At 48.1% G+C, this 20,998-nt stretch overlaps 2 protein-coding genes across 15 annotated transcripts in view; one reads left to right on the plus strand and one right to left on the minus strand.

Moving 5' to 3' along the window:
- HDAC4 (histone deacetylase 4) overlaps window positions 1-4,796 on the plus strand; it is a 102,103-nt gene extending 97,307 nt beyond the window's left edge. For all 14 annotated transcript variants that reach the window (XM_028183918.2, XM_028183911.2, XM_089729326.1 and 11 more), the window contains 7 exons: window positions 73-314; window positions 833-971; window positions 1,091-1,333; window positions 1,596-1,736; window positions 2,076-2,264; window positions 2,466-2,626; window positions 2,884-4,796. In XM_028183918.2, the coding sequence (XP_028039719.2) occupies window positions 73-314; window positions 833-971; window positions 1,091-1,333; window positions 1,596-1,736; window positions 2,076-2,264; window positions 2,466-2,626; window positions 2,884-2,944 (1,176 nt within the window). In that variant the 3' untranslated portion in view covers window positions 2,945-4,796. The remainder of the gene's footprint in view (window positions 1-72; window positions 315-832; window positions 972-1,090; window positions 1,334-1,595; window positions 1,737-2,075; window positions 2,265-2,465; window positions 2,627-2,883) is intronic.
- On the minus strand, window positions 4,707-20,221 carry mio (GATOR complex protein mio). The gene is made up of 17 exons (XM_028183925.2): window positions 19,856-20,221; window positions 19,149-19,343; window positions 17,949-18,098; window positions 17,656-17,808; window positions 17,156-17,357; window positions 16,890-16,989; window positions 16,447-16,600; window positions 16,079-16,257; window positions 15,354-15,447; window positions 15,138-15,273; window positions 14,447-14,627; window positions 14,037-14,225; window positions 11,839-11,977; window positions 11,627-11,765; window positions 9,815-10,016; window positions 8,553-8,752; window positions 4,707-7,845 (listed from the first exon to the last, which is right to left on the minus strand). The coding sequence occupies exons 1-17, from the start codon at window positions 19,974-19,976 to the stop codon at window positions 7,773-7,775; spliced, it is 2,607 nt and encodes an 868-aa protein (XP_028039726.2). The 5' UTR covers window positions 19,977-20,221; the 3' UTR covers window positions 4,707-7,772.
- Between the last annotated feature and the right edge of the window lie 777 nt (window positions 20,222-20,998).

Genomic DNA, 20,998 nt, shown 5'->3' on the forward strand with positions numbered 1-20,998 from the left:
TGTTGCTTCCTCAGCGAGGAGATGGTATCCGAGCTATTCACAGGTATATTGAGTTATGTATTCTGTGTGCAGAGCGTGCACACGGAGGCGCACGTGCAGGTGTTCGCGGGGCGGGGGCGCGACGGCGCGGGCGTGGGGGCGGCGGGCGGCGCGGGGGGCGCGGTGCGGCAGCTGGTGCGGCTGGCGTGCGGCGGGCTGGGCGTGGACTCGGACACGGCGTGGTCGGACCTGCACACGGCGCCCGCCGCGCGCCTCGCCGCCGGAGCCCTGCTGGACCTGGCGCTGCGCACCGCGCGCGGACACCTCCGGAACGGGTCCGTACACACACGCACCCACACTCGCTGTCCGGGGGCTGCGGCAACACGGCTAGGGTTTTAATATTTTATTTAATAGTTGGTACAGAGTCAAATTATGTTTGATTGTTGCCGTAGTCTGAATCCTCAGTGTATTTTTTGAAGCATTTTTATTTATTAATCTGATAAATTTTGAAAACAAGATTATATGTAGATATTACATTACCCAGTCTACACTTTAAAAATGTCTCGCAATGAAATCGTTTCAATCACCTGCCCCATCGAACTAGCGTCGCGGTTGTCCCGGACCGTGCTGCCCGCGGGTCCCCGGGGGCGCGTTGAAGATTGGGCCCACTTTTTGGGTGTTACGTCGTTAGGTACCTCGATTCGGGTTAGGTATAGATTGCGACTTCTAGGAAATGATACTAGATTTAGATTTAGATTTGAATATTGCTTTTTGTTAAAATGAATGTACGGTTCCAATGTGCGGAACCCTCGGCCGCTCGCTTGCTCTGACGGTCCCCCCGCTGTGCGCGCAGGTTCGCGGTGGTGCGGCCCCCCGGCCACCACGCGGAGCCCAACCAGGCGATGGGCTTCTGTTTCTTCAACAACGTGGCCATCGCCGCTCGCGTGCTGCACACCAGGCTGGGGCTGCAGAGGATACTCATCGTCGACTGGGTGGGTAGCTGCGCACTCTAGGCCGGTCCGCCTGCGCGCAGGGCTGCACGACCGTCTGACGCCGGGCGGATACTGGAGCTCGTGCGGAATTGTTGATGACATCTATCTGCATTTCTCAGGACGTGCATCATGGCAACGGCACCCAGCAGATATTCTACGAGGATCCTCACGTGCTGTACATGAGCATCCACCGGCACGACGACGGGAACTTCTTCCCCGGAACGGGAGCGGCCACCGAGTGCGGCGCCGGCCCGGGGCTCGGCTACAACGTGAACGTGCCCTGGAGCTGCGGCACCGACCCGCCCCTGGGGGACGCGGAGTACCTGGCCGCCTTCCGCTCCGTCATCATGCCCATCGCCAAGGTACGCGACAGGGCTGACCCCGTCCTCATGATGAGAACCCCCAGCTTCTGCGCCGGTTCTATGTTCACGTTCATATAAGAGCAAGCTCTGACACCCACACGGCGCGGTGGCGTCGGGGAAAGTTCGGGGGCACGAATCCAGTCGATGTACTGTACCTACCCATAATGACAGCTCAAATAAATGAAGCCGATAAAAAAAAAAATATAATTTTATAAGCGATCAATTCATTTCGTGCGTTGAGCGACCAAGTTTGCTGTTCCAGGAGTACGACCCTGAGATAGTGCTCGTGTCGTGCGGGTTCGACGCCGCGGCCGGGCACCCGGCGCCGCTCGGCGGGTACAGCGTGTCCGCCGCCTGCTTCGCGCACATGACCAGGGACCTCATGCAGCTCGCCAACGGCAAGGTAGGGGCCGCACGGGCGCCAACAGCGGCCGAAGAATTATACACATTCTTTATTTCATTCATTATATCTCGTAATATGTCTCAGACCAGGGCTCACTGTCTCATTCACTCAGCGGAATGAACATGTCACAATGAAGGCCTCGTTACAATAAATAACAAATCTTGTGTATAATATCTAAGAGGTACCTTTGTCCAATAATGGATGCCTCCTCGCCAACATTCCAGAAAGATTTCACTCTTTACGTGAAACTTTCTTCATTGTAATATTATAATGGTCGAGAACAGAAGGGCTCCTGCCGAGGGGTGATGAAAAATTGAGGAGGTTGTGTTGTGTCTGCAGGTGGTGATGTCGCTGGAGGGCGGCTACGACCTGGCGGCCATGTGCGACTGCGCGCAGGAGGTGGTCCGCGCGCTGCTGGGGGACCGCCCCCCCGCGCCCCCCTACGCCGAGCTGTGCCGCGCCCCCCACCCCCGCGCCCAGCACGCGCTCGCCGCCACGATTGCCGTGCAGGCGCAGCACTGGCCCACCGTGAGTACCCGCCCCGCACCCCACTCCGCACCCCACTCCGTCGCGCCCCCGCTCGTGCACGTCAGCGCGCAGTGAGCATGGTACTGCCACGGACTCTGATCTCGTCCTCGTCTCGCACGAGCTGAGCGGGGGGCGCACGCTCCACACCGCCACATTCGGTTATCTTTACCGAGGAGCTAACGCATCCTTAACGTCGCACAGATCAAGCGGTACAGCAGCCTGGTGGGCATGTCTGCGTTAGAGGCCGCGCCCTCGGTGGCGGCGGCCCGGCTCGGAGCCCTGCAGAGCGAACGGGACGCCGCCGACACCGCAGCCGCCATGGCGACGCTGTCAATGCACCAGCACAACCGGCCCGTGTCCACGTGAGTACTCCTCGTCCCGGACCCCCAGAGCTCGCCCCGACTGGTGGAACCCTGCGACCACCGCGCGCCCCCCTAGTGGAACAGAAGGCTGACCGGGGGAATCTTTTTTGTCCCGATGCTAGACATGTCCTTTGCAAAGAGATCTCTAGGTAGCCGGCCGGGTCCCACCCGCAGGCTGAACCAGTCACGTTGACGCCGGCGCCACCGCCCTAAGCTCGCAACCCGACGAGCCTCATCAGATTTCCTTGTGGTTACAGGTCTGCAGAAAGTTCAAGGTCGGTTTCGGAGGAGCCCATGGAGCAGGACGAAGCGAAGTGAGCGCCGCGTCACGCCGCGCCACGACACGCCCTGCCCCGCCACGCCGCGCCACGCCGCGCCACGCCGCGTGACGTCACACAGGACGGCACATTCCCTCCGGCCGCCCTCCAGCGACGAGACCTCTCGTCTCGATTGATTATTTATTTACCAGTATGGTCACGTCGTGCTGAGTATAAATGAGTTTTATGTATATTTGTGTTGTACAGTATGCGTGTTCGTGTCGATGCGTGTGGGTGTACGCTGCGGCCCCGGGACCGCACTGCGCGTCTGTAGTTAACATTGTAATCGAAACTTGTCCTGCCAAATACTTATTTTTGTTTCTGTAAATCGCGTTGTTATATGTATATGTCCGGGGACGGGCCGCGCGCCGCCGCGGGTCTTGTACGGAACTTTGTGTAGAATGTAAAATTAAGACAAATCTTAATTTTGAAAGCTTTAAAAAAAGTAGTAGAGTAATGTGTACAAAATATATTATTTAATATATGATTATTATATATTTGGATATGAACGCTTTTGTTTTATTATAATTACGAGAGTTTATTGTTTGAGCCGCGGGGAGCGCTACTCGTTGAGCCTCCATATTTTTATAATAATTAATAGATAAAGAAAAACTTAGTAAATATGTCGAGTAATTGCGAGTCGCGCTCCGGATGAGCCATGTACTTGTGCATCCAATCCTCGGTCGTCTCTCCTGTACCAAAGACTTCAATCAACGAACGTTGTTCGTGTGTAGCCGCGGGGGGCTCCACGGGACCGGGTCCCCCCGGTGCGCCCCCCGCGGCGAGACAGTGGGTTACAAACGGTTGAAGGATATTTGTGTGTAGTTCGTACTGTTGCTAAGTGACACTTGAGGAGAGCGAGGAGTCCCCCGGGGGTGCGGGGGGTGCGGGGGGCGCGGGGACCGAGAGCATGCGACGTGTGATAATTGACTCTGCCCGTTTATTTGTTCGGATGCCGAGTGTTTCGTCTATAAACTGTTGATGTATTGAAATATTATTTTGTAATTAAAATGAGAATATTAGATTTATATTATCGAATAGGAGAATGTGTTGTTCGTATGAGCTTCTGTTTCTTGGAGTCGTTGAAGCGATGTTGTAATGTTATATCGAATAGACGTCTCGACTGGTCGCGGCCCCGGCGACGAGAAGCGGGGCCGTGAACTCGCACGGGTGGGAGGGGGGCGGGCCGCTTCGTCGTGTTGTAGTAATGTATGTTATTTATTATCAAGTCCAGACTGATAAAAGTCTCGAGAATTATATTTTGTAGTGACGTGGATTTAGTTTTCTCTACTAAACCACGTCCAACGGCTCGGTCGTATTTGTAACGAACGGATGTCGTTGCAGTATTTCGATTACATTATATCACGAAATGTGTAGATACAGAGATGACTATTTGTGTGACAACAAGGAATAAAAGATAAATTTCATAAAAAAATATTATTAAGTCTAACTTCTGAACGAGAAAGTGTTATAATTTAAATAATATTAGCACGAACAAATTAAAATATGAAATTAAGTCTTTCAAGAGAAATATTTCTTACGTGGCGAGTTCTTTTAAAGAGATTTCAAGATGTTTCTGATAAAAAATAAGAAAGCCTAAACTGTATTGTAGTCCCCCCCCCGGCCCGCGAGGCCCCCGTGCGACGCAAGCAATACTGACGTCTAGCCGTACGGGTTTAGGCTCGGTAATGCCTTGCGTCGGCGCGAGCCTCAACCAGGGATGGAATCCCATTTACGATAGTTTAAAATAAATAAATAAAATGTTGTGTCTTTGAAAATTTTATTGTTAAATTGTAATACAGATGAAATAATTATTTAATAAATGTATATATAAATCTATATATTTGGAAATACATCTGCATTTTTATTTACAGTTGTTGGTGTTTCTTTTTCAATTTTAAAAGAAAACAATTAAAAAAAACAACAAAGTATGAATCTCTTATCACGAGTCCTGGTAATATTCAGTTAGGAAGATTTTAATTTTAAACCAGGGCACACTATTTGTAAAGATTACATGAACGACTTTTTGGCGGGAACGCGAGGAGTAAAGTTGTGTGATTTATTTTATTTTGTCTATATTTTAGTGTTTCTTCAGGTTTAAATGTGTAATAACGGTGATTTATTAACTGTTTAATATCTGTGAAAGTACACAAATGTGGGAAAATGAAACAAAGCCGCTGGACGTAACTTCTCGGGATCCTCCAAAAAGTCCACTGAAAAATCCGAGTAAATGACCACCACTTTTTCTGAGATTATATTTCATCCCAAATCATCTCATCTCATTTCATTTAATTTCATCCCAGTTGATTAATGTCTCAAATTAATCATCATCATTTCATTTCATTTCCCTCCATATTATCATTTTTCATAAAAATAAGAATATAATTAAAATAAGACTTGACTTAAAGGTCTTAGTTACCAGGTCATTTTTCCCTTAAAAAAATTACATTAACAATTTTGCTTAAAGGTCTAGTAACAGGCCATAAAATTACAAAAAAAATTACATGAACAGTCCGTCGGAAGAGGGAACGTACTCTGTATTTAATATACACATAAAACTGTTAGCTGCTGTTGACGAGTTTTACAGATTTTATAAAATGACAGTAATGAAAAGGTGGGATGTCTTTACATGGTGAGCAATAAAAAATGTAACACATTCAATGAATAAATATTTCGATGTGTCCATGATTATGGTCGAACTTCTTAATCGCTTTTTAAGGTGTTGCCATTATCAGTGATAAAAAAAAGACTGTGACTTGTGCTTGTCCTGCCGTCTACTTACCGCGTACCATAGTAATGGTGGAGGAGGAGGAGGAAGACTTGGATGGAGTAGGTGATAGAGGAGGATGCGAGAGAAGGGTGTGAGTGTCGAGATGACATATAGTAAGTCTGAATTGATAAGGCCAAGATGAAGGCATGGTGCTCATTCCAATGTTCGGATTGTCGATAATCCCATTCTCACCGATTGTTTCGAACCTCTGGGTCTGCGGAGGGACTTCGCTTCTCTCTGTATTTTGTACCGTATGTTCCATGGGGAGTGCTCTGAGGTATTATTTGAGATGATTCTATCATCTCGTTTTTACCATCGCACTGCCCGCCACCGGAGTAGAGTTCATCCATACTACTTGGAGCCACTGCGTTCATCCACAGTGCATTTCTAGAGATCCTTTTTTTGCCATGCACCATCCGGCTTTGAAATGAGCTCCCCTCCACAATGTTTCCTGAGCGCTATGACATGTCCTTCAAACGAGGCTTGTGGAGAGTACTTAACGGTGGGCAGCGGCTTGGCTCTGCCCCTGGCATGGCTGACGTCCATGGACGACGGTAACCACTCACCATCAGGTGGGCCGTATCCTTGTCTGCCTATACGGCATTAAAAAAAACGTATCAATACCACCGAGTCTTTTAACAAATAATTTATATTTTTTCTACGACCCAAGTACATTTTCGGATTAGAATAAGTCTTAAAAGTATAAAGTCATGACTATATTCATGCTTTGAGTTCAAATTGAAAAGTGTTGTAGGTTATCAATAAGATTACAACAAAACTGACCTTTCAGAAGTAGTAGTTCCATTTTTCCAACATGGCAAACCTATCACGCCATACTCTAATCCTAATCTTTTATATATTCGTACGAACATTACGAAAAATAATAATGTATGTAATGGTTGGATGTAATGAGAAGTTTTCTATGTAATCTGAGACTGTAATGAATTTGGATGAAATTAAATAAAGCGATATGGGATGAAATAAAGTCTCAGTAAAATTGTGGTTATTTCCTGAAACTTCACTGAACTTTTTGGAACAAACCGAGAAGCCATATCCAGCGACTGCGTTTCGTTTTCTCACATTTATACACTTTCACAGATGCTAAACAGTTAATAACCGTCCTTTATTAGACGTTTAAGTCGGAAGAAAATTTAATTACAAAAATTAAACCTTATAAAAGTTCGTTTGTTGGGTTCCCGCCAAAAGTCAAGTCGTACACAGAGTAGTTAAAAATATAGACCAAAGTATATCTTTGAATAAAGCCTATACCTAAAGAGGTCATTTGCACATTGAGCGAACATGAGTCATTATAAAACCCCGATGTACATACAGATCACACTTTTTGTTCAATAATGACTAGGGAAGAGCCCTTCTACTGAACCTAAGCTCTTACCTTAAAGTACTAAGTTCTAGTATAAAAATATAAATTTCTGTAAAACGTTCTTATGCTTAATTAGTTTTCGCGAATTTACTTCGATACAATGAACGTGGATCCCACAGGCATTGTAGCTTTTAATTACTAATAATGATTATAATAATCTAGAGTGTGCACTAACCGTCAGATGAGCCGTATGCCCGCCCAACGGTGATTACTTAAAAAAAAACATAAACAAAACGGATCCTTAATCCGGTCGAGTACTCTTCGTATATTTTATAAAAGTATTTTGTCTGGGTTCCCAGATCACAAGCTAATACGGAGGGTGCGCCCCTCGCTAACGGCTCCGTGTAGAGTCTCAGTGGGCACTCATCGTGTCTCAGATTATACAATTGATTGATTTTCTTAACCTATAGAAATTTATAATATAATAAAAAAAAGTATTATGAACAAATTGTGTCTTTACATAATTCATTATGAAATTTCGATTGTTTTCATATTTTACTATTAACGACATTCGGAGACAAAGTAGGAGATTAAACCACAATAGTTTAAATATTCAACGTCTTTTTTCTCTTTTGATTTGTTTGATCTTAATTACTAAATAACCCACAGATGAAATAAACAAAAAATATCACCAAAGAAAAACGTGTGTTCAATAGATAGTCGGTCCCCCGGGGCGCGCTACAGGCGGTGGGGGGGGTCCAGGGTGCTGCAGCGGCAGTTGCAGGAGCTGACCGGGCACTCCGCGTGCTCCCTGCAGCACACGGGACTCATTGGCACGCGCTCCGCATGTTGGGAGCTGTGTCACTCTCATTATATTTTATTTATATTCATCCTATAACTTCGCTCTAACGTGCTGAGCCCGATGGCAGCAGCAGGGCAAAAACAATATCATATTATTGTCAGTTTCGGTGTCATAAAAACTTTTTTTTTTTATCTGAATTTTTTTATATTTTTTTATAGCCTAGGGGTCTGGACGAGCTCACGGCCCACCTGGTGATAAGTGGTTTCCGGAGCCCATAGACATCTACAACGTAAATGCTGTCACCCATTTTGAGATGAGTTCTAGTTTCAATATAGTTACAACGACTGCCCCACCCATCAAACTGGAACGCTACTGCTTCACGGCAGAAATAGGCGGGGCGGTGGTACCTACCCGCGCGGACTCACAAGAGGTCCTACTACCAGTAATTACGTAAATTATAATTTTGCGGGTTTAATTTTTATTACACGATGTTATTCCTTCACTATGGAAGTCAATCGTGAATATTTGTTCAGTATGTATTTTATTAGAAAAACTGGTACCCACCTGCGGGATTCGAACACCGTCGCATCGCTACATACGAATGCACCGGACGTCTTATCTTTTAGGCCACGACGACTTAAATATATAAGTTTATAATACTTGTTCGGAAACGGAGAACATTAGACAGAGAGCGCACGGGAGCGGGCGGCACGTACTTGAACCAGTCCATGAGGTGCGCGGCGTGGCCCCCGTGCCTGCAGGCCACGCACCAGCTGAACCAGCGGGGGAAGGCCGCGCCCCCCGCGCCACCACCCGCCGCGCCCCCCGCGCCGCCCCCCGCGCCCGTGCCCAGGTGCAGCGAGCACACGGCGCAGCGCGGCAGCGGCTTGCGGCAGTTCGGGCACGACGAGATTTGCTGAAACATCGCGCCCCCTGCTCGGAACCTTCTCGGAAACGTCTTAAGGCTTCGTCAAACAGAACGCGTAATTAGCGCGCGTCAGAGCGCTACGCTATGACGCCGAGATGTGCTGTACTACTACTATGGTAACATACCGTCAAACAGAGCCCCAGCGCTAGCAGTACGCAATGCTCTGTCGCGGCGTTAGGACGCTTTGACGTCAGGCATTGTAATTTTTTACAAATTTTATTTTAGCGTCCGAGTGAATGTGTATTAAAATACTGGATAATGCCCGAAAAATTGATAGAATTAGTTAGGAAATATCCATGTTTATACAATGCCACATCTGAATCACTCGACATCTTGAAACTTTTTAATTTTCACACTGCTATCGAAAGGCACTATAATTTGGCGTTATGTTGCGTCAAGGAGCGTTGGGCTCGTCTAGTCAATTTGTGTGACATGAAAAGAGCGTGACAGAAGTCACGTAAGAACGTGTTCTGTTTGGCGAAGCCTTAAACGATAGTTGTTAACGAACGAGGCGGTGCCCCCCCCCTCCCCTCCACGTGCCGCGGGACGCGCGCCATTTCATTCCGCCGCCGACCGGCCGTGCGATCACGCGCGCCCACTTTATACAATTTTGTTGGCGCGTCCATCACCAAGAAGCCTCCGTGATTTAAGAAAAAAACACGCGCGGCCATAACAAACAATTTGCTGCCGCGTGTAATTTCAAGAAGCCTCGTTAACAATAGTTATAAGTTCGATCTGGGTTTTTTGATTTGGGATTGACAATAATTGATTTAAAATGTTTATAACTAATTAATATAAGAAGTTAACGTTTTTTTTTCTCATTGCTCACGAGTGTTTCTGAACCCATAGACATCAATAACAAAGATGCCGCCACCCAGCTTGAGATATGAGTTGTGAAGTTCAGTTCTATAGTAGAAATGCTACCCCACTCTTCGAATCGGAACGTATTACTACTTCGCGGCAGAGGGGGGGGGCGTGGCGGAGGTACCGGTAACGTAGCATTTCATCACTATATGAAGTATGTAGGTCGCGGGGGAATGTTGTGTTTACCTTCATCTTGGCGGCGGGCGGCGGCAGGCGCGCGAGCGGCGGGCGAGGCCGGGCCCCCGCGGCCGCCGCCACGGACTTGCCGCAGTAGGTGCAGGCCACGCACACGTGGCGCACGGCGGCCGCGGCGCTGCCCCCGCACACCCACGTGTCCAGCGCGCAGCGAGCCCACCACAGCCGCCAGCCGTCCAGCAGCCCGCGGTAGCTGCCCGTGACACACAACACTTCGCATTACTCTCTTCACAAGACTGCACTGCTGCTGCCGGAGTGCCGTCCTGTCTCAACCAGTCTATAGTCCTCGACAGCCCGCGCACGACACCGAGCACGCGGTGCGGCAGCCTGTCCTACCCGTCTGCTCCAATAACCAGATCCAATAATCGCTTGTGACTGAGAAAACTATAAACTCTTTTTTGTGAGCCCATCTGATGTTGAGTGGTCACCGGAGCCCGTATATGCAGTCTTCTGGAGACGTCGACGCAAGGTCGACAGCATAAATGATTCCACACATTCACATATTTTGCGGGTACCACTTTAATGTCCCTGTTGCTAACGGTGGGGTCAAACTGTAAAACTGTACAATAAATGAAAACCAAATTTTCCATTAACTATAGTGTGCGCGGAAGGGCTAGTCACCGCCTGCTGTATGCGAGCGGCAGGGCGGGCGAGGTAGACAAACGTCAAGCTAACTCAGTCTGCCGTCGACCACCGCGGCGGTTGTATGATGCAGTTGTTCTTGCCAGTTTGTTCCAAACATACACGAGATAAAATATCCTAAGGTGGGTCCACCAATAACACGATCAGTGTAAAATGTAATTTACAATGTGCACAATTTTTTTTCTCAGACCGTAATTAGAATTGTAGCTGAAGTAAATTCGAATCGACAAACATCGGAAAAATCAAAATATACTTCTCCATGAAAACCTAAAAAAATAAAAAAGAGAATCTACATTGATGATTTCGACATGGGGGTATTACGATGGAAAATTCATAAATTTTTGTTGGTAAAAAAATCAAAATAGATAAATAAATAATTTTTTTTTTATAATGTACTATAATGGTGATAGTTTTTATTTATTTTCTTTTTAAGAAATGTTCATTTGCTTATAAAATTGTTTTGTTTCGTAATAAAATATAATAAACACTTTTGAATATGCATTTTTTGTTTAACCAAGAAATAGAAAAATACAATATTAGAATTAGGCACCCATTACATTAATTCTAATATGTTATTCTGAGATTTATCTGCACTTAATATAATATCGCGTGCGTCTTGTCAATCGCGCGCTCCCCGCTCACCCCGCTACATACCTCAGGAGATGACGAGCGTTTCCGCGCGCACTATGAGTGCACTGCTATACAAGAATGTGATAAAATAATTTGACACTATCATGAACGCACGGCGCGTCTACGTATTGAGTTAGGTATATACAAATCGTACACAATTTAATGCCTCTTTTGCTAGCGGTGGGGTCAAGCCGTAGAAATGTTCAATCGATTAGTAAAAATCTATGATACTATCGATGCCTCCAATGAACACTACGCTAACTCCAAATTCGTAGGTTTACAGGAGGAGCGTTTAAACGAAAAAAGTTGATAAAATCTTTATTATTGCAGATATATTTATGGTTTTTTTGTGTAACTAGCTGATTTACTCTTGCTTCGAACCCCATCAATAATGATTAATTGTAATACTTTTAACATAGTGAAGCGATTTGCGTGAAAAACGAAAATTTCAAAATTTTGAGTTAGAGTAGTGATCATTGGAGGCATCGCTATGATAGTTGATGTGGGTCGGTGTGGGGCAGGGCGCGGTACCTGTCGAGCCAGTGCTGCACGTGCGGCAGGGCCAGCAGCTCCGGCGTGAAGCAGCGCGCGGCCAGCAGGGCGGCACTCTGCACGTCGCCGCTCGCGTCCAGCCAGTGCTGCAGCAGCGCCGCGCCCTCCGCGCCGGCCCCTGCACCACAGCAGCACGCTGAGTAACACACGTGTACCGAGCACATCGCTGGGGTGGGCAGCGCGTCCCTCACCGGTGAGCAGCACGCCGGACAGGTCCCCGCGCTGCACGAGCGCGTCGGCCGTGTGTCGCACGTACTCGTGCAGCTTGCCGTCCGACAGGAACATGCAGGCGAAGGCCACGCGGTCCTCCAGCCGCATCTCCGTCTCGTTCTGCGGGCGGCGCGGGGCACATGAAGCGGTAATGCGTTATATCTCAAGATGGGTGGCGCATTTATGTTGTAAATGTCTATGGGCTCCAGTAACCACTAAACACCAGGTGGGCTGTGAAGTCGCCCACCCATCTAAGCAATAAAAAAAAATCCGTGTTATGTTCCGTAAATGTGAGGAAATCGTTATTTTAATTGTGTTTTCGTAACTCTTTTTATATTGTTGTCAGATTTGTTTACTGCATTGATAAATCACTAATGGTAAGTGATTACCGGAGCCCAGAGTTCGCAACGAGGACGCGACTGAGACTTGAGCTCGGAATCTCTATGATGCGGTACAACGACTGCCCCGTCCTCCAAACCTGAACATGTGACCGGCAGGATAGTGGCACCTGAGCTAGTGTACGCTCCCTACAGGCGTTAGTTGTTACTTTAAATTAAATTCTCTCTCTTACTTCAAGTGACGTTAAAGGGACGCATCAAGGGTAAGTGAGTTGGGGAAAAGGTATCGCGTTACGTTACAGTATACTGACGAGCACGGCGGACAGGTCGGGCGGCGCGGAGGGCGCGTGCAGGGCGGTCGGCGCGGGGGGAGGGGTCGCGTTACGTCACAGTATACTGACGAGCACGGCGGACAGGTCGGGCGGCGCGGAGGGCGCGTGCAGGGCGGTCGGCGCGGGGGGAGGGGTCGCGTTACGTCACAGTATACTGACGAGCACGGCGGACAGGTCGGGCGGCGCGGAGGGCGCGTGCAGGGCGGTCGGCGCGGGGGGAGGGGTCGCGTTACGTCACAGTATACTGACGAGCACGGCGGACAGGTCGGGCGGCGCGGAGGGCGCGTGCAGGGCGGTCGGCGCGGGGGGAGGGGTCGCGTTACGTCACAGTATACTGACGAGCACGGCGGACAGGTCGGGCGGCGCGGAGGGCGCGTGCAGGGCGGTCGGCGCGGGGGGAGGGGTCGCGTTACGTCACAGTATACTGACGAGCACGGCGGACAGGTCGGGCGGCGCGGAGGGCGCGTGCAGGGCGGTCGGCGCGGGGGGAGGGGTCGCGTTACGTCACAGTATACTGACGAGCACGGCGGACAGGTCGGGCGGCGCGGAGGGCGCGTGCAGGGCGGTCGGCGCGGGGGGAGGGGTCGCGTTACGTCACAGTATACTGACGAGCACGGCGGACAGGTCGGGCGGCGCGGAGGGCGCGTGCAGGGCGGTCGGCGCGGGGGGAGGGGTCGCGTTACGTCACAGTATACTGACGAGCACGGCGGACAGGTCGGGCGGCGCGGAGGGCGCGTGCAGGGCGGTCGGCGCGGGGGGAGGGGTCGCGTTACGTCACAGTATACTGACGAGCACGGCGGACAGGTCGGGCGGCGCGGAGGGCGCGTGCAGGGCGGTCGGCGCGGGGGGAGGGGTCGCGTTACGTCACAGTATACTGACGAGCACGGCGGACAGGTCGGGCGGCGCGGAGGGCGCGTGCAGGGCGGTCGGCGCGGGGGGAGGGGTCGCGTTACGTCACAGTATACTGACGAGCACGGCGGACAGGTCGGGCGGCGCGGAGGGCGCGTGCAGGGCGGTCGGCGCGGGGGGAGGGGTCGCGTTACGTCACAGTATACTGACGAGCACGGCGGACAGGTCGGGCGGCGCGGAGGGCGCGTGCAGGGCGGTCGGCGCGGGGGGAGGGGTCGCGTTACGTCACAGTATACTGACGAGCACGGCGGACAGGTCGGGCGGCGCGGAGGGCGCGTGCAGGGCGGTCGGCGCGGGGGGAGGGGTCGCGTTACGTCACAGTATACTGACGAGCACGGCGGACAGGTCGGGCGGCGCGGAGGGCGCGTGCAGGGCGGTCGGCGCGGGGGGAGGGGTCGCGTTACGTTACAGTATACTGACGAGCACGGCGGACAGGTCGGGCGGCGCGGAGGGCGCGTGCAGGGCGGTCGGCGCGGGGGGAGGGGTCGCGTTACGTCACAGTATACTGACGAGCACGGCGGACAGGTCGGGCGGCGCGGAGGGCGCGTGCAGGGCGGGCGGCGCGGGGGGAGGGGTCGCGTTACGTCACAGTATACTGACGAGCACGGCGGACAGGTCGGGCGGCGCGGAGGGCGCGTGCAGGGCGGGCGGCGCGGGGGCGGAGGCCGCCAGGAAGTGCAGCAGGCCGCGCAGGTAGGCGTCGGGCAGGGCGGAGGCGCCGGCCGCCAGCGCCTCGCGCCACAGCCGCTCCTCGCTCAGCCCCGCCAGCGCCAGCCCCACCACGCGGAGCTGTTCCAAACAACCCTAGTCACGTATCACGAGGAAATACGAAGAAAACTTCATCATGTATTCAATATTTTTATATTGAATACATTTTCATATTGAATACATGATTTGGACTAAAGTATTAAATTACTGACCACAAATATGAGAATTAACTAAAAGGGCCGAGATGATATTATGTGTTTTTGGACATAGCAGTGTAATGTCGGTCAGTGATGTGTATGTACCTGCGGCTCGTGCGCCCGGGCCAGCACGTCCAGAGCAGTCCTGAGGCGGAGGTGGAAGGCGGCGAGTGCGGCGGCGCGACACGGGGTGCCCTCGGCCTCGGCGCGCTCCACCCCCGCGTCCGCGTTCTCCCACCCCCACCCCCACCCGCACAGCTGCAGTGCACGAGTTCGCTCTGCACTCCTGGGATAGCCATCAGAACATTTACTCATGCAGACGAGCTACAGATTTCCTGTCCCTAACACGGGAGACGACAATGGCCATCCACTTTAAAACACAAAGTCTCAACATTACGCTTGTAATATGTGGCCTGGTTATACATAGTACATTTCTCCTCCATTATTCAAACATGGCCCCTCCCCCATCGATATCTCACCTTTTAGGCTATAGAGCCTTCATAGCCTAATATTACTCTAACGCTGTCACTGGTAAGTACCTTACAATAAAACTATGCACAAGGGCCGCAGAACTATCAACGCGACCTCGCGGTCCACATTCAGTTCGCGGCTCTCAAGTGGTATGGTACTGTGGCCCCGGCAGGCCAGCTGGGGCCCGTCGGAGGGGAGTGAAGGGAGCCTGATGCCTTCTCCGATCTCCTACTCATAAGACTTGGACTCTCGAAGGAAGAAGTCCATTTACTGAATGCTCAACACTAAATAGAAGCGCGAGCGGCCCCGGCGACGGGAGTCTGACCTGTAGAGCGTGACCCTGCGGTTGGGCATGTCGGGCAGCAGGGAGGGCACTATCTCGGAGCGGTAGCCGCCGTCGCCCGGGGACCGCAGCACGGTCAGCACGCCCGGGTGCTTCCACGGACTGTTCCTTATGCAACCTGCCATCAAACATTACACGATTACAGAATATTATTACTTATTGCCGGTGCGGTTTAGATAGGAACAATATAAGACTCACCATCTTCCACCAAGGACTTGCTCAAGGCCATGAAGTGCCACAGGGCGCTGAGCGCGTCGTCATCGGCGAGGTCTGCGTTCTGCCACAGGTCTTGCTGCGGCCAAACATTGAGAGCATCACAACACGGCTCGGCGCGGCGGGCGCTCCGCCCCCACGCCCGGCGTTGAACTGTAGCAGTTTATTTTCATTTTACAGTATTAAGAGGTCTGACCTGTCCCGCGGGTGGCACTGAACAGATGACAGTACCATTGGCTCTAAATCATTAATTATTATTGCAATCCTAGTCCGGTCTATACATATAATGAAGTTCAACGCCGGCCGTGGACTCCTGCACACAAATTCACGACAGGCCAGTCCCCGACACCCAGTATGTACACACACACATATCTCATTGTCCCTGATCATGATCGATCAATACGTGTTTTAAATCATAAAATACCATGGTTGGTTTCTCCCGTCCGTGAACAAATTCTTTACCAAGGTGCCAGTCGCGAGACGACATTCTTGAAAGTTTTTGCAAATTTATGTCTGGTTACTTTAGACACAGGTTGAGCTCACATTCCGCTTGAGCTCGCGTGGTTACCGGAGCCCCGAGCCCGTGCGGCCCAGACCACGCGTGGTCACTTTGCTACTGTTGCGAGTGCAGGCAGCCCGGGTACGCGCTTCTGTAGGAGCAGTCGGCCCGGGACCGCCCGTGGGGCCGAGGCTCGTGGCGCAGCAAGTACCTTGAGGCCGTAGTCGGTTTGGGCGCGTCGTCTCATGACGTGCGAGATGTCCTTCACGACCCCGCACAAGTCGTCGTTGAGGACACGGAGTCCCCCTCCTCCCCCGGACCAGGTCAGCCCTCCTCCCGCCCCCCAGGACACCGCCACGCGCTCGCAGACCGTGTAGTCCACCAGACCGCCTGGCCATATTTTATATTGTTACAATGAAAAACTCTTATGATTCACAAAACACAAACAACATATTAAATATCGAAATTGGTAAATTCATTTTCTTAAAATACAAATATTTCAACAGGCGACTTAGGCCACATTAGAGAATGATGCTATGGGAGCCTGCCAGTAGCAACAGTACAAAGTGGACCGTGGACCTGTGGCGCTGAGTGCCAGCAGACGCGCCTCGTGAGCCGGATGGCAGCAGAAGGCCACGAGCGGCTGCGACCCTCCAGGAGTGACGTCACGCTCCAGCACGCTCGGTCTGCGAGAGTACTCCTCCACTTCGGCCTCTACGGCCGTCGCCGTCAGCTAAAACAATTTTCGAAGCAATTCGATTCATGTCAGTAATTATTTAAACTACAGCACCGGGTCCACTGCTCCCTGCCGCAACTCTACTAGCCAGTACTGCGTTGTGCAAGTTATAATGTTACAGAATAAGTACAGCGGCGTCCCGGCAACACCCACGCGGGCTCACAATACATTTACCACCAGGCATCGGAACAGGTGAAGTAAATTAAGGATACTTCTTACTTGAGGACGCCGAGATGTAATCTCCACGTTAGAAGACTGATAGTCTAATATCGTGTGTAGGGCTCACCACATCGAGCGCGTTTTTCTTCCACTCAGCACTGGCCTGCTGTATGTCGTGGATGCGGAGCGACTTGGAATCTCTCTGTAGCGAGAGAAGAAGGTTGCGTCTGCGTCAGAAGGAAAACATTTAATGCATTAGTTTTTCGTGGGGCTTTAAATATTTTACATTCCATTGCGTGGTTTGCAACACATATTAGTTCGGATTTTATACTGAAAGTTGTTTTAAAAAGTACTTGTGCCCCAGTAGAGCCCCAGTACGGAAGGGAATCTAACCTGGTAGGGCACCACTGCAGATGGGTGACGGCTAGAGGCCGGGGATGCTGCAGAGAGAGTACGGGGCGGTCGAAGTGCCTGATGTCCCAAAGACAGACCACGTTCTCTCCGCGGGAGGCGAGCTGGTGGGAGCTGTTCGGGTCGGCACACACACCGTAGCAGTAGCGGGTCGTGGTCATGCTCACGGCTTTGTTCGATAAATCTGTGGCAATTTCATTTTTATAATGATTCAGTCTTGAGCATCCAGTTGTGGCCATTCTTCAATGTCCTTTTTATTGTAAGTAAATAGACGACAAAGAGAACCGACCGTTCAAGGGTTGATACAGTTTTCTGCTATTATATATATCCTGCGGTAATTCAGACTCCACTATTTCACTAGCCTACTGTATTCACGCCTTGATGGTCAAAACTAATTGTATATACAAGCACTATTGTTTAATAGAGTCAGTGTCTGCTGGATGATCAATGTATGAGCAATAAGACCAAAGGTCCATTCTTACCTCTAAGATCAAATATTTTGATGTACTTCAAGTTCATTGAAGCCAATAAGGTCCTGTTCGAGCAGTTAGACCAGGTTACATTATGTGCTGTCTCAGATAGTCCCATTTCTGCTAGTGGTCGCATCGGATCTACACTTCCTTGAGAAGTACTTTCTGAAAATTTTATTGTGCTCAGAGGCATCATTTTTTTCACGAAGACTTTACTTTACACTTAAATATACTACAAATATATTTTTAATAACAACACAGTTCTAATCATAATAACATCACTTAAAAATAAATCGATTTCAAACCTAAAGCCTCATCAGCAGCTGCCGAACCTCGGTTTACATCCCATACAAGTATGCAGTGGTCACTACGATGTTTCTCCATCGCGACTGCCAACATGTTTGTCTCCATGTGACTCCATGACACAGAGTTGCAAAGCCTTTGGTATCTTGGTGCTGCAAGAATAATTTAGTTGTTTATGTGCAGGATGAAAGTGAATACATGCAAAACAGAATTATATGTCTCACAGAACAAAAATAGTGATAAAAACAAATAGAACTTATAGTATAGTCCACGGCTTCCCAAGCTTATTTTGTCTGCTGCCCACTTTGAGAATAAATTATTTTTTAGGGCCCCCATTTTTTCACCTACTTAAAAAGCACTATAGCGAAAGCTCAGTCGGTGTCTAAGAGTCCTCCTAGATAAAATTATAAATCGGCTCTCAAGCCTCTACAAAACGCCCCCTTTTTGTTCTAAATCTCTTACCATCCCTCGTTAGGTCTACAGATACCCACAAGGGGGCTTTATCACCCACTTTGGGAAAGATTGTTATATAATTGAGAAATGCAAATTCTTAATCAATTATCTATAAGCCATGTAGGAGTAGTAAAATACTGTTATAATCAATAATATTTGATTTTTTTTATTCTTAATTAAATAATGTAATAAGACAATAGAAATAATACTAGACTGCTCTCATTGAGGTACCAGACAGATCTCAGGAGTACTATAAACGCTTGACCTACAACTGCACACAGTGAGAGGAAGTATTAAAAATCTGTATAATAGGAGGGCCATTTGATTGCAAAATTCAGTCACCACTGAACTTTTATGATATACCTAGGTATCTATCTAGATCCATCAAGATGGTTTTATTGTTTTTAGGCAGCTAAATTTATATTAGTAGCTTAATTAGTAAAATGTGAATATTTAAAATACATTCAGGTAGTGCCATTGATATGATGAGATGTGATGAGACGAAATGAAAATGAGGTTGGTAAGAGAATGTTAACTATGAATGTGGAAGGATATAGAGGAAGAGGTAGACCTAATAATAAATGGATGAATTGCGTGAAAGACAATATGGGTAAGAGGGGAGTGAGTGAAGAAATGGTATATGATAGAAGAGTATGGAAGGAGAAAACATGTTGCGCTGACCCCAGGTGACTGGGAGAAGGGCAGGATAATGACGAATCAACTAAAATTCACTAAGCTTTCAAACTTACCAAACTCTCTTCCAACTAGTCCCAAAGGGTCATATGTTTGTTTAAGGGTGGTAAGTGAGACCCGTCCACTAGCATATCCAAGAGCGAGCAATGGCTCAGGCTGCTCTGGTTCAGCACTGATATCAACGCACCGCACTCCACTAGCACTCTGGGATGCAACAACTGTGGCTCCATAGGTTGAGGAAATTGGAGTGACTGTAGAAAAAACATTATAAAATAGACACGAAGGACATCAACTTATCCATATTGTCAAATAAATGTTGGGTTAAAAATGAAAATAGTTGTAGGATGTCTTTAAATCCCCATCTACCCACTGCAGACTATTGGTAATCTTGTGTAATACTTGCTTCAAATCTTTCAACTGTGGTAGGGCAGTGTAGTGGATGGTAAGCGTTGTGGAAATTAAATATTCAGAATTTCCAAAGAATGTTCTATTACTGTTGTACTTTATTTTCTTGATACATTGTGGAAATAAATTTCCTTTTTTAAATGAAACAAATACACTTCAATTAATTTGTCAAAAACTGACTGGGGACTTTTGGTACTTATCAAGAAAAGCGACTAGTGTTTTTTATTAAAAGTGATTTCTTCAAAAAAAATTTTTTTTAACATATTTAAAAGACTAAACTACATTATTATTATTATTATAGATATGTAGTGTCCTATATATAAAATTATAAAATTGTTGCTATATTTAAAATACATACAAGTCGTTTTCTTCTCGATTTCTTTTATCCTTGCCACTTCGTACAAGGTTATGTCTGGGCCCCAAACAATGAATTTGTCATGATGTGCCGGTGACCATAATATATCCAATCTGCTAGACATTATTACACATTTACTATAGCGTTTAAAATAAAAAATTTAACCCATTTGATACAGTTCCATACGTAAACATGATAATAAATATCATAAACACTTGCTATCAGGGGGTAGTTGTTTTGATAAGAGTTGTTTTGCTTCTTTTATTTTTATAGATTTTATGCCATGGTAACGTGACGTTTAAGCCAAGTTTTTTGTTTTCTTCTATCTGTTAAATTGGAAAATGACATGAAGCGAAATGAGCTAAAGTTGATTAGTTTGAGACTGTAACCAGGGTAAAGTGTGGGAAAACGACATAGCATCGCTAAGCGTGGCTTCTTGGGTTATTGGAAAACAATGGACTTAATAATTTCCAAATTTGGACACGTCAGAAAAGCAGAGTAAACGTGGTAGAAGTGAAACCTTCCAAAATTAAAATACAATTATCCTAAACGTCTTAAGTATATGTAAAATTTTGTCATTAGTAAATAATTGTAAGGTAGCGCCCTCTGTGAATTGATATTTTAATTTCACGTATAATCCTAAATTAAAATTCACTACAAGAGCATTCATACACACGTTAGTATTAAAAAATCTCACAGATGGCGCTGTATTAAATAGTATGTATATTTCTGTCTCATTCTTTGCTAGCTTCATCCTACACATTTTTGTATTTGTGTCTCTTACCTGTTGTTTTTTCCGTTGCATCCGGTTTGAAATCACAACGATTCTAAAGAAGTTTTCACTTCAGAAAAAAAATACAAAAGTTTTATGACCCACTTAACTTATTAGTTGAAAGCGCCAGGACGCGATTGATGCGTGATAGGTTAAATTGGTAAAGTTCAATCATTGTGTGTATTGTAAGTAGGTAATTGCTAATTACTCAATACTAAATTGAAAATTCAGTTTAAATTTAATCTATTCATGGTTGTTTTATATGAACGACCTGTTATTTTTGTTGTGCCTTATGCACGCACAGGTGTTTGAAACCCCATCCCCCTCTTCCGACGTCGCGTACGACGTAATATTATAGCGAGACCAAAGAGAAC

This window comes from Bombyx mandarina, chromosome 08 (genome assembly GCF_030267445.1).
Source record: "Bombyx mandarina strain Sakado chromosome 08, ASM3026744v2".
Lineage (NCBI taxonomy): Eukaryota > Metazoa > Arthropoda > Insecta > Lepidoptera > Bombycidae > Bombyx > Bombyx mandarina.

Bases quoted from the DNA above. Each gene is read 5' to 3' on its own strand.
- mio (XM_028183925.2), bottom strand. From the start codon at position 19,976: ATGTCTAGCAGATTGGATATATTATGGTCACCGGCACATCATGACAAA. The intron at 16,601-16,889 runs GTGAGCCCTACA...AAATTGTTTTAG, and splicing joins AGAAAAACGCGCTCGATGTG to CTGACGGCGACGGCCGTAGA. The intron at 15,448-16,078 runs GTACTTGCTGCG...GTTTGGCCGCAG, and splicing joins AAACCGACTACGGCCTCAAG to CAAGACCTGTGGCAGAACGC.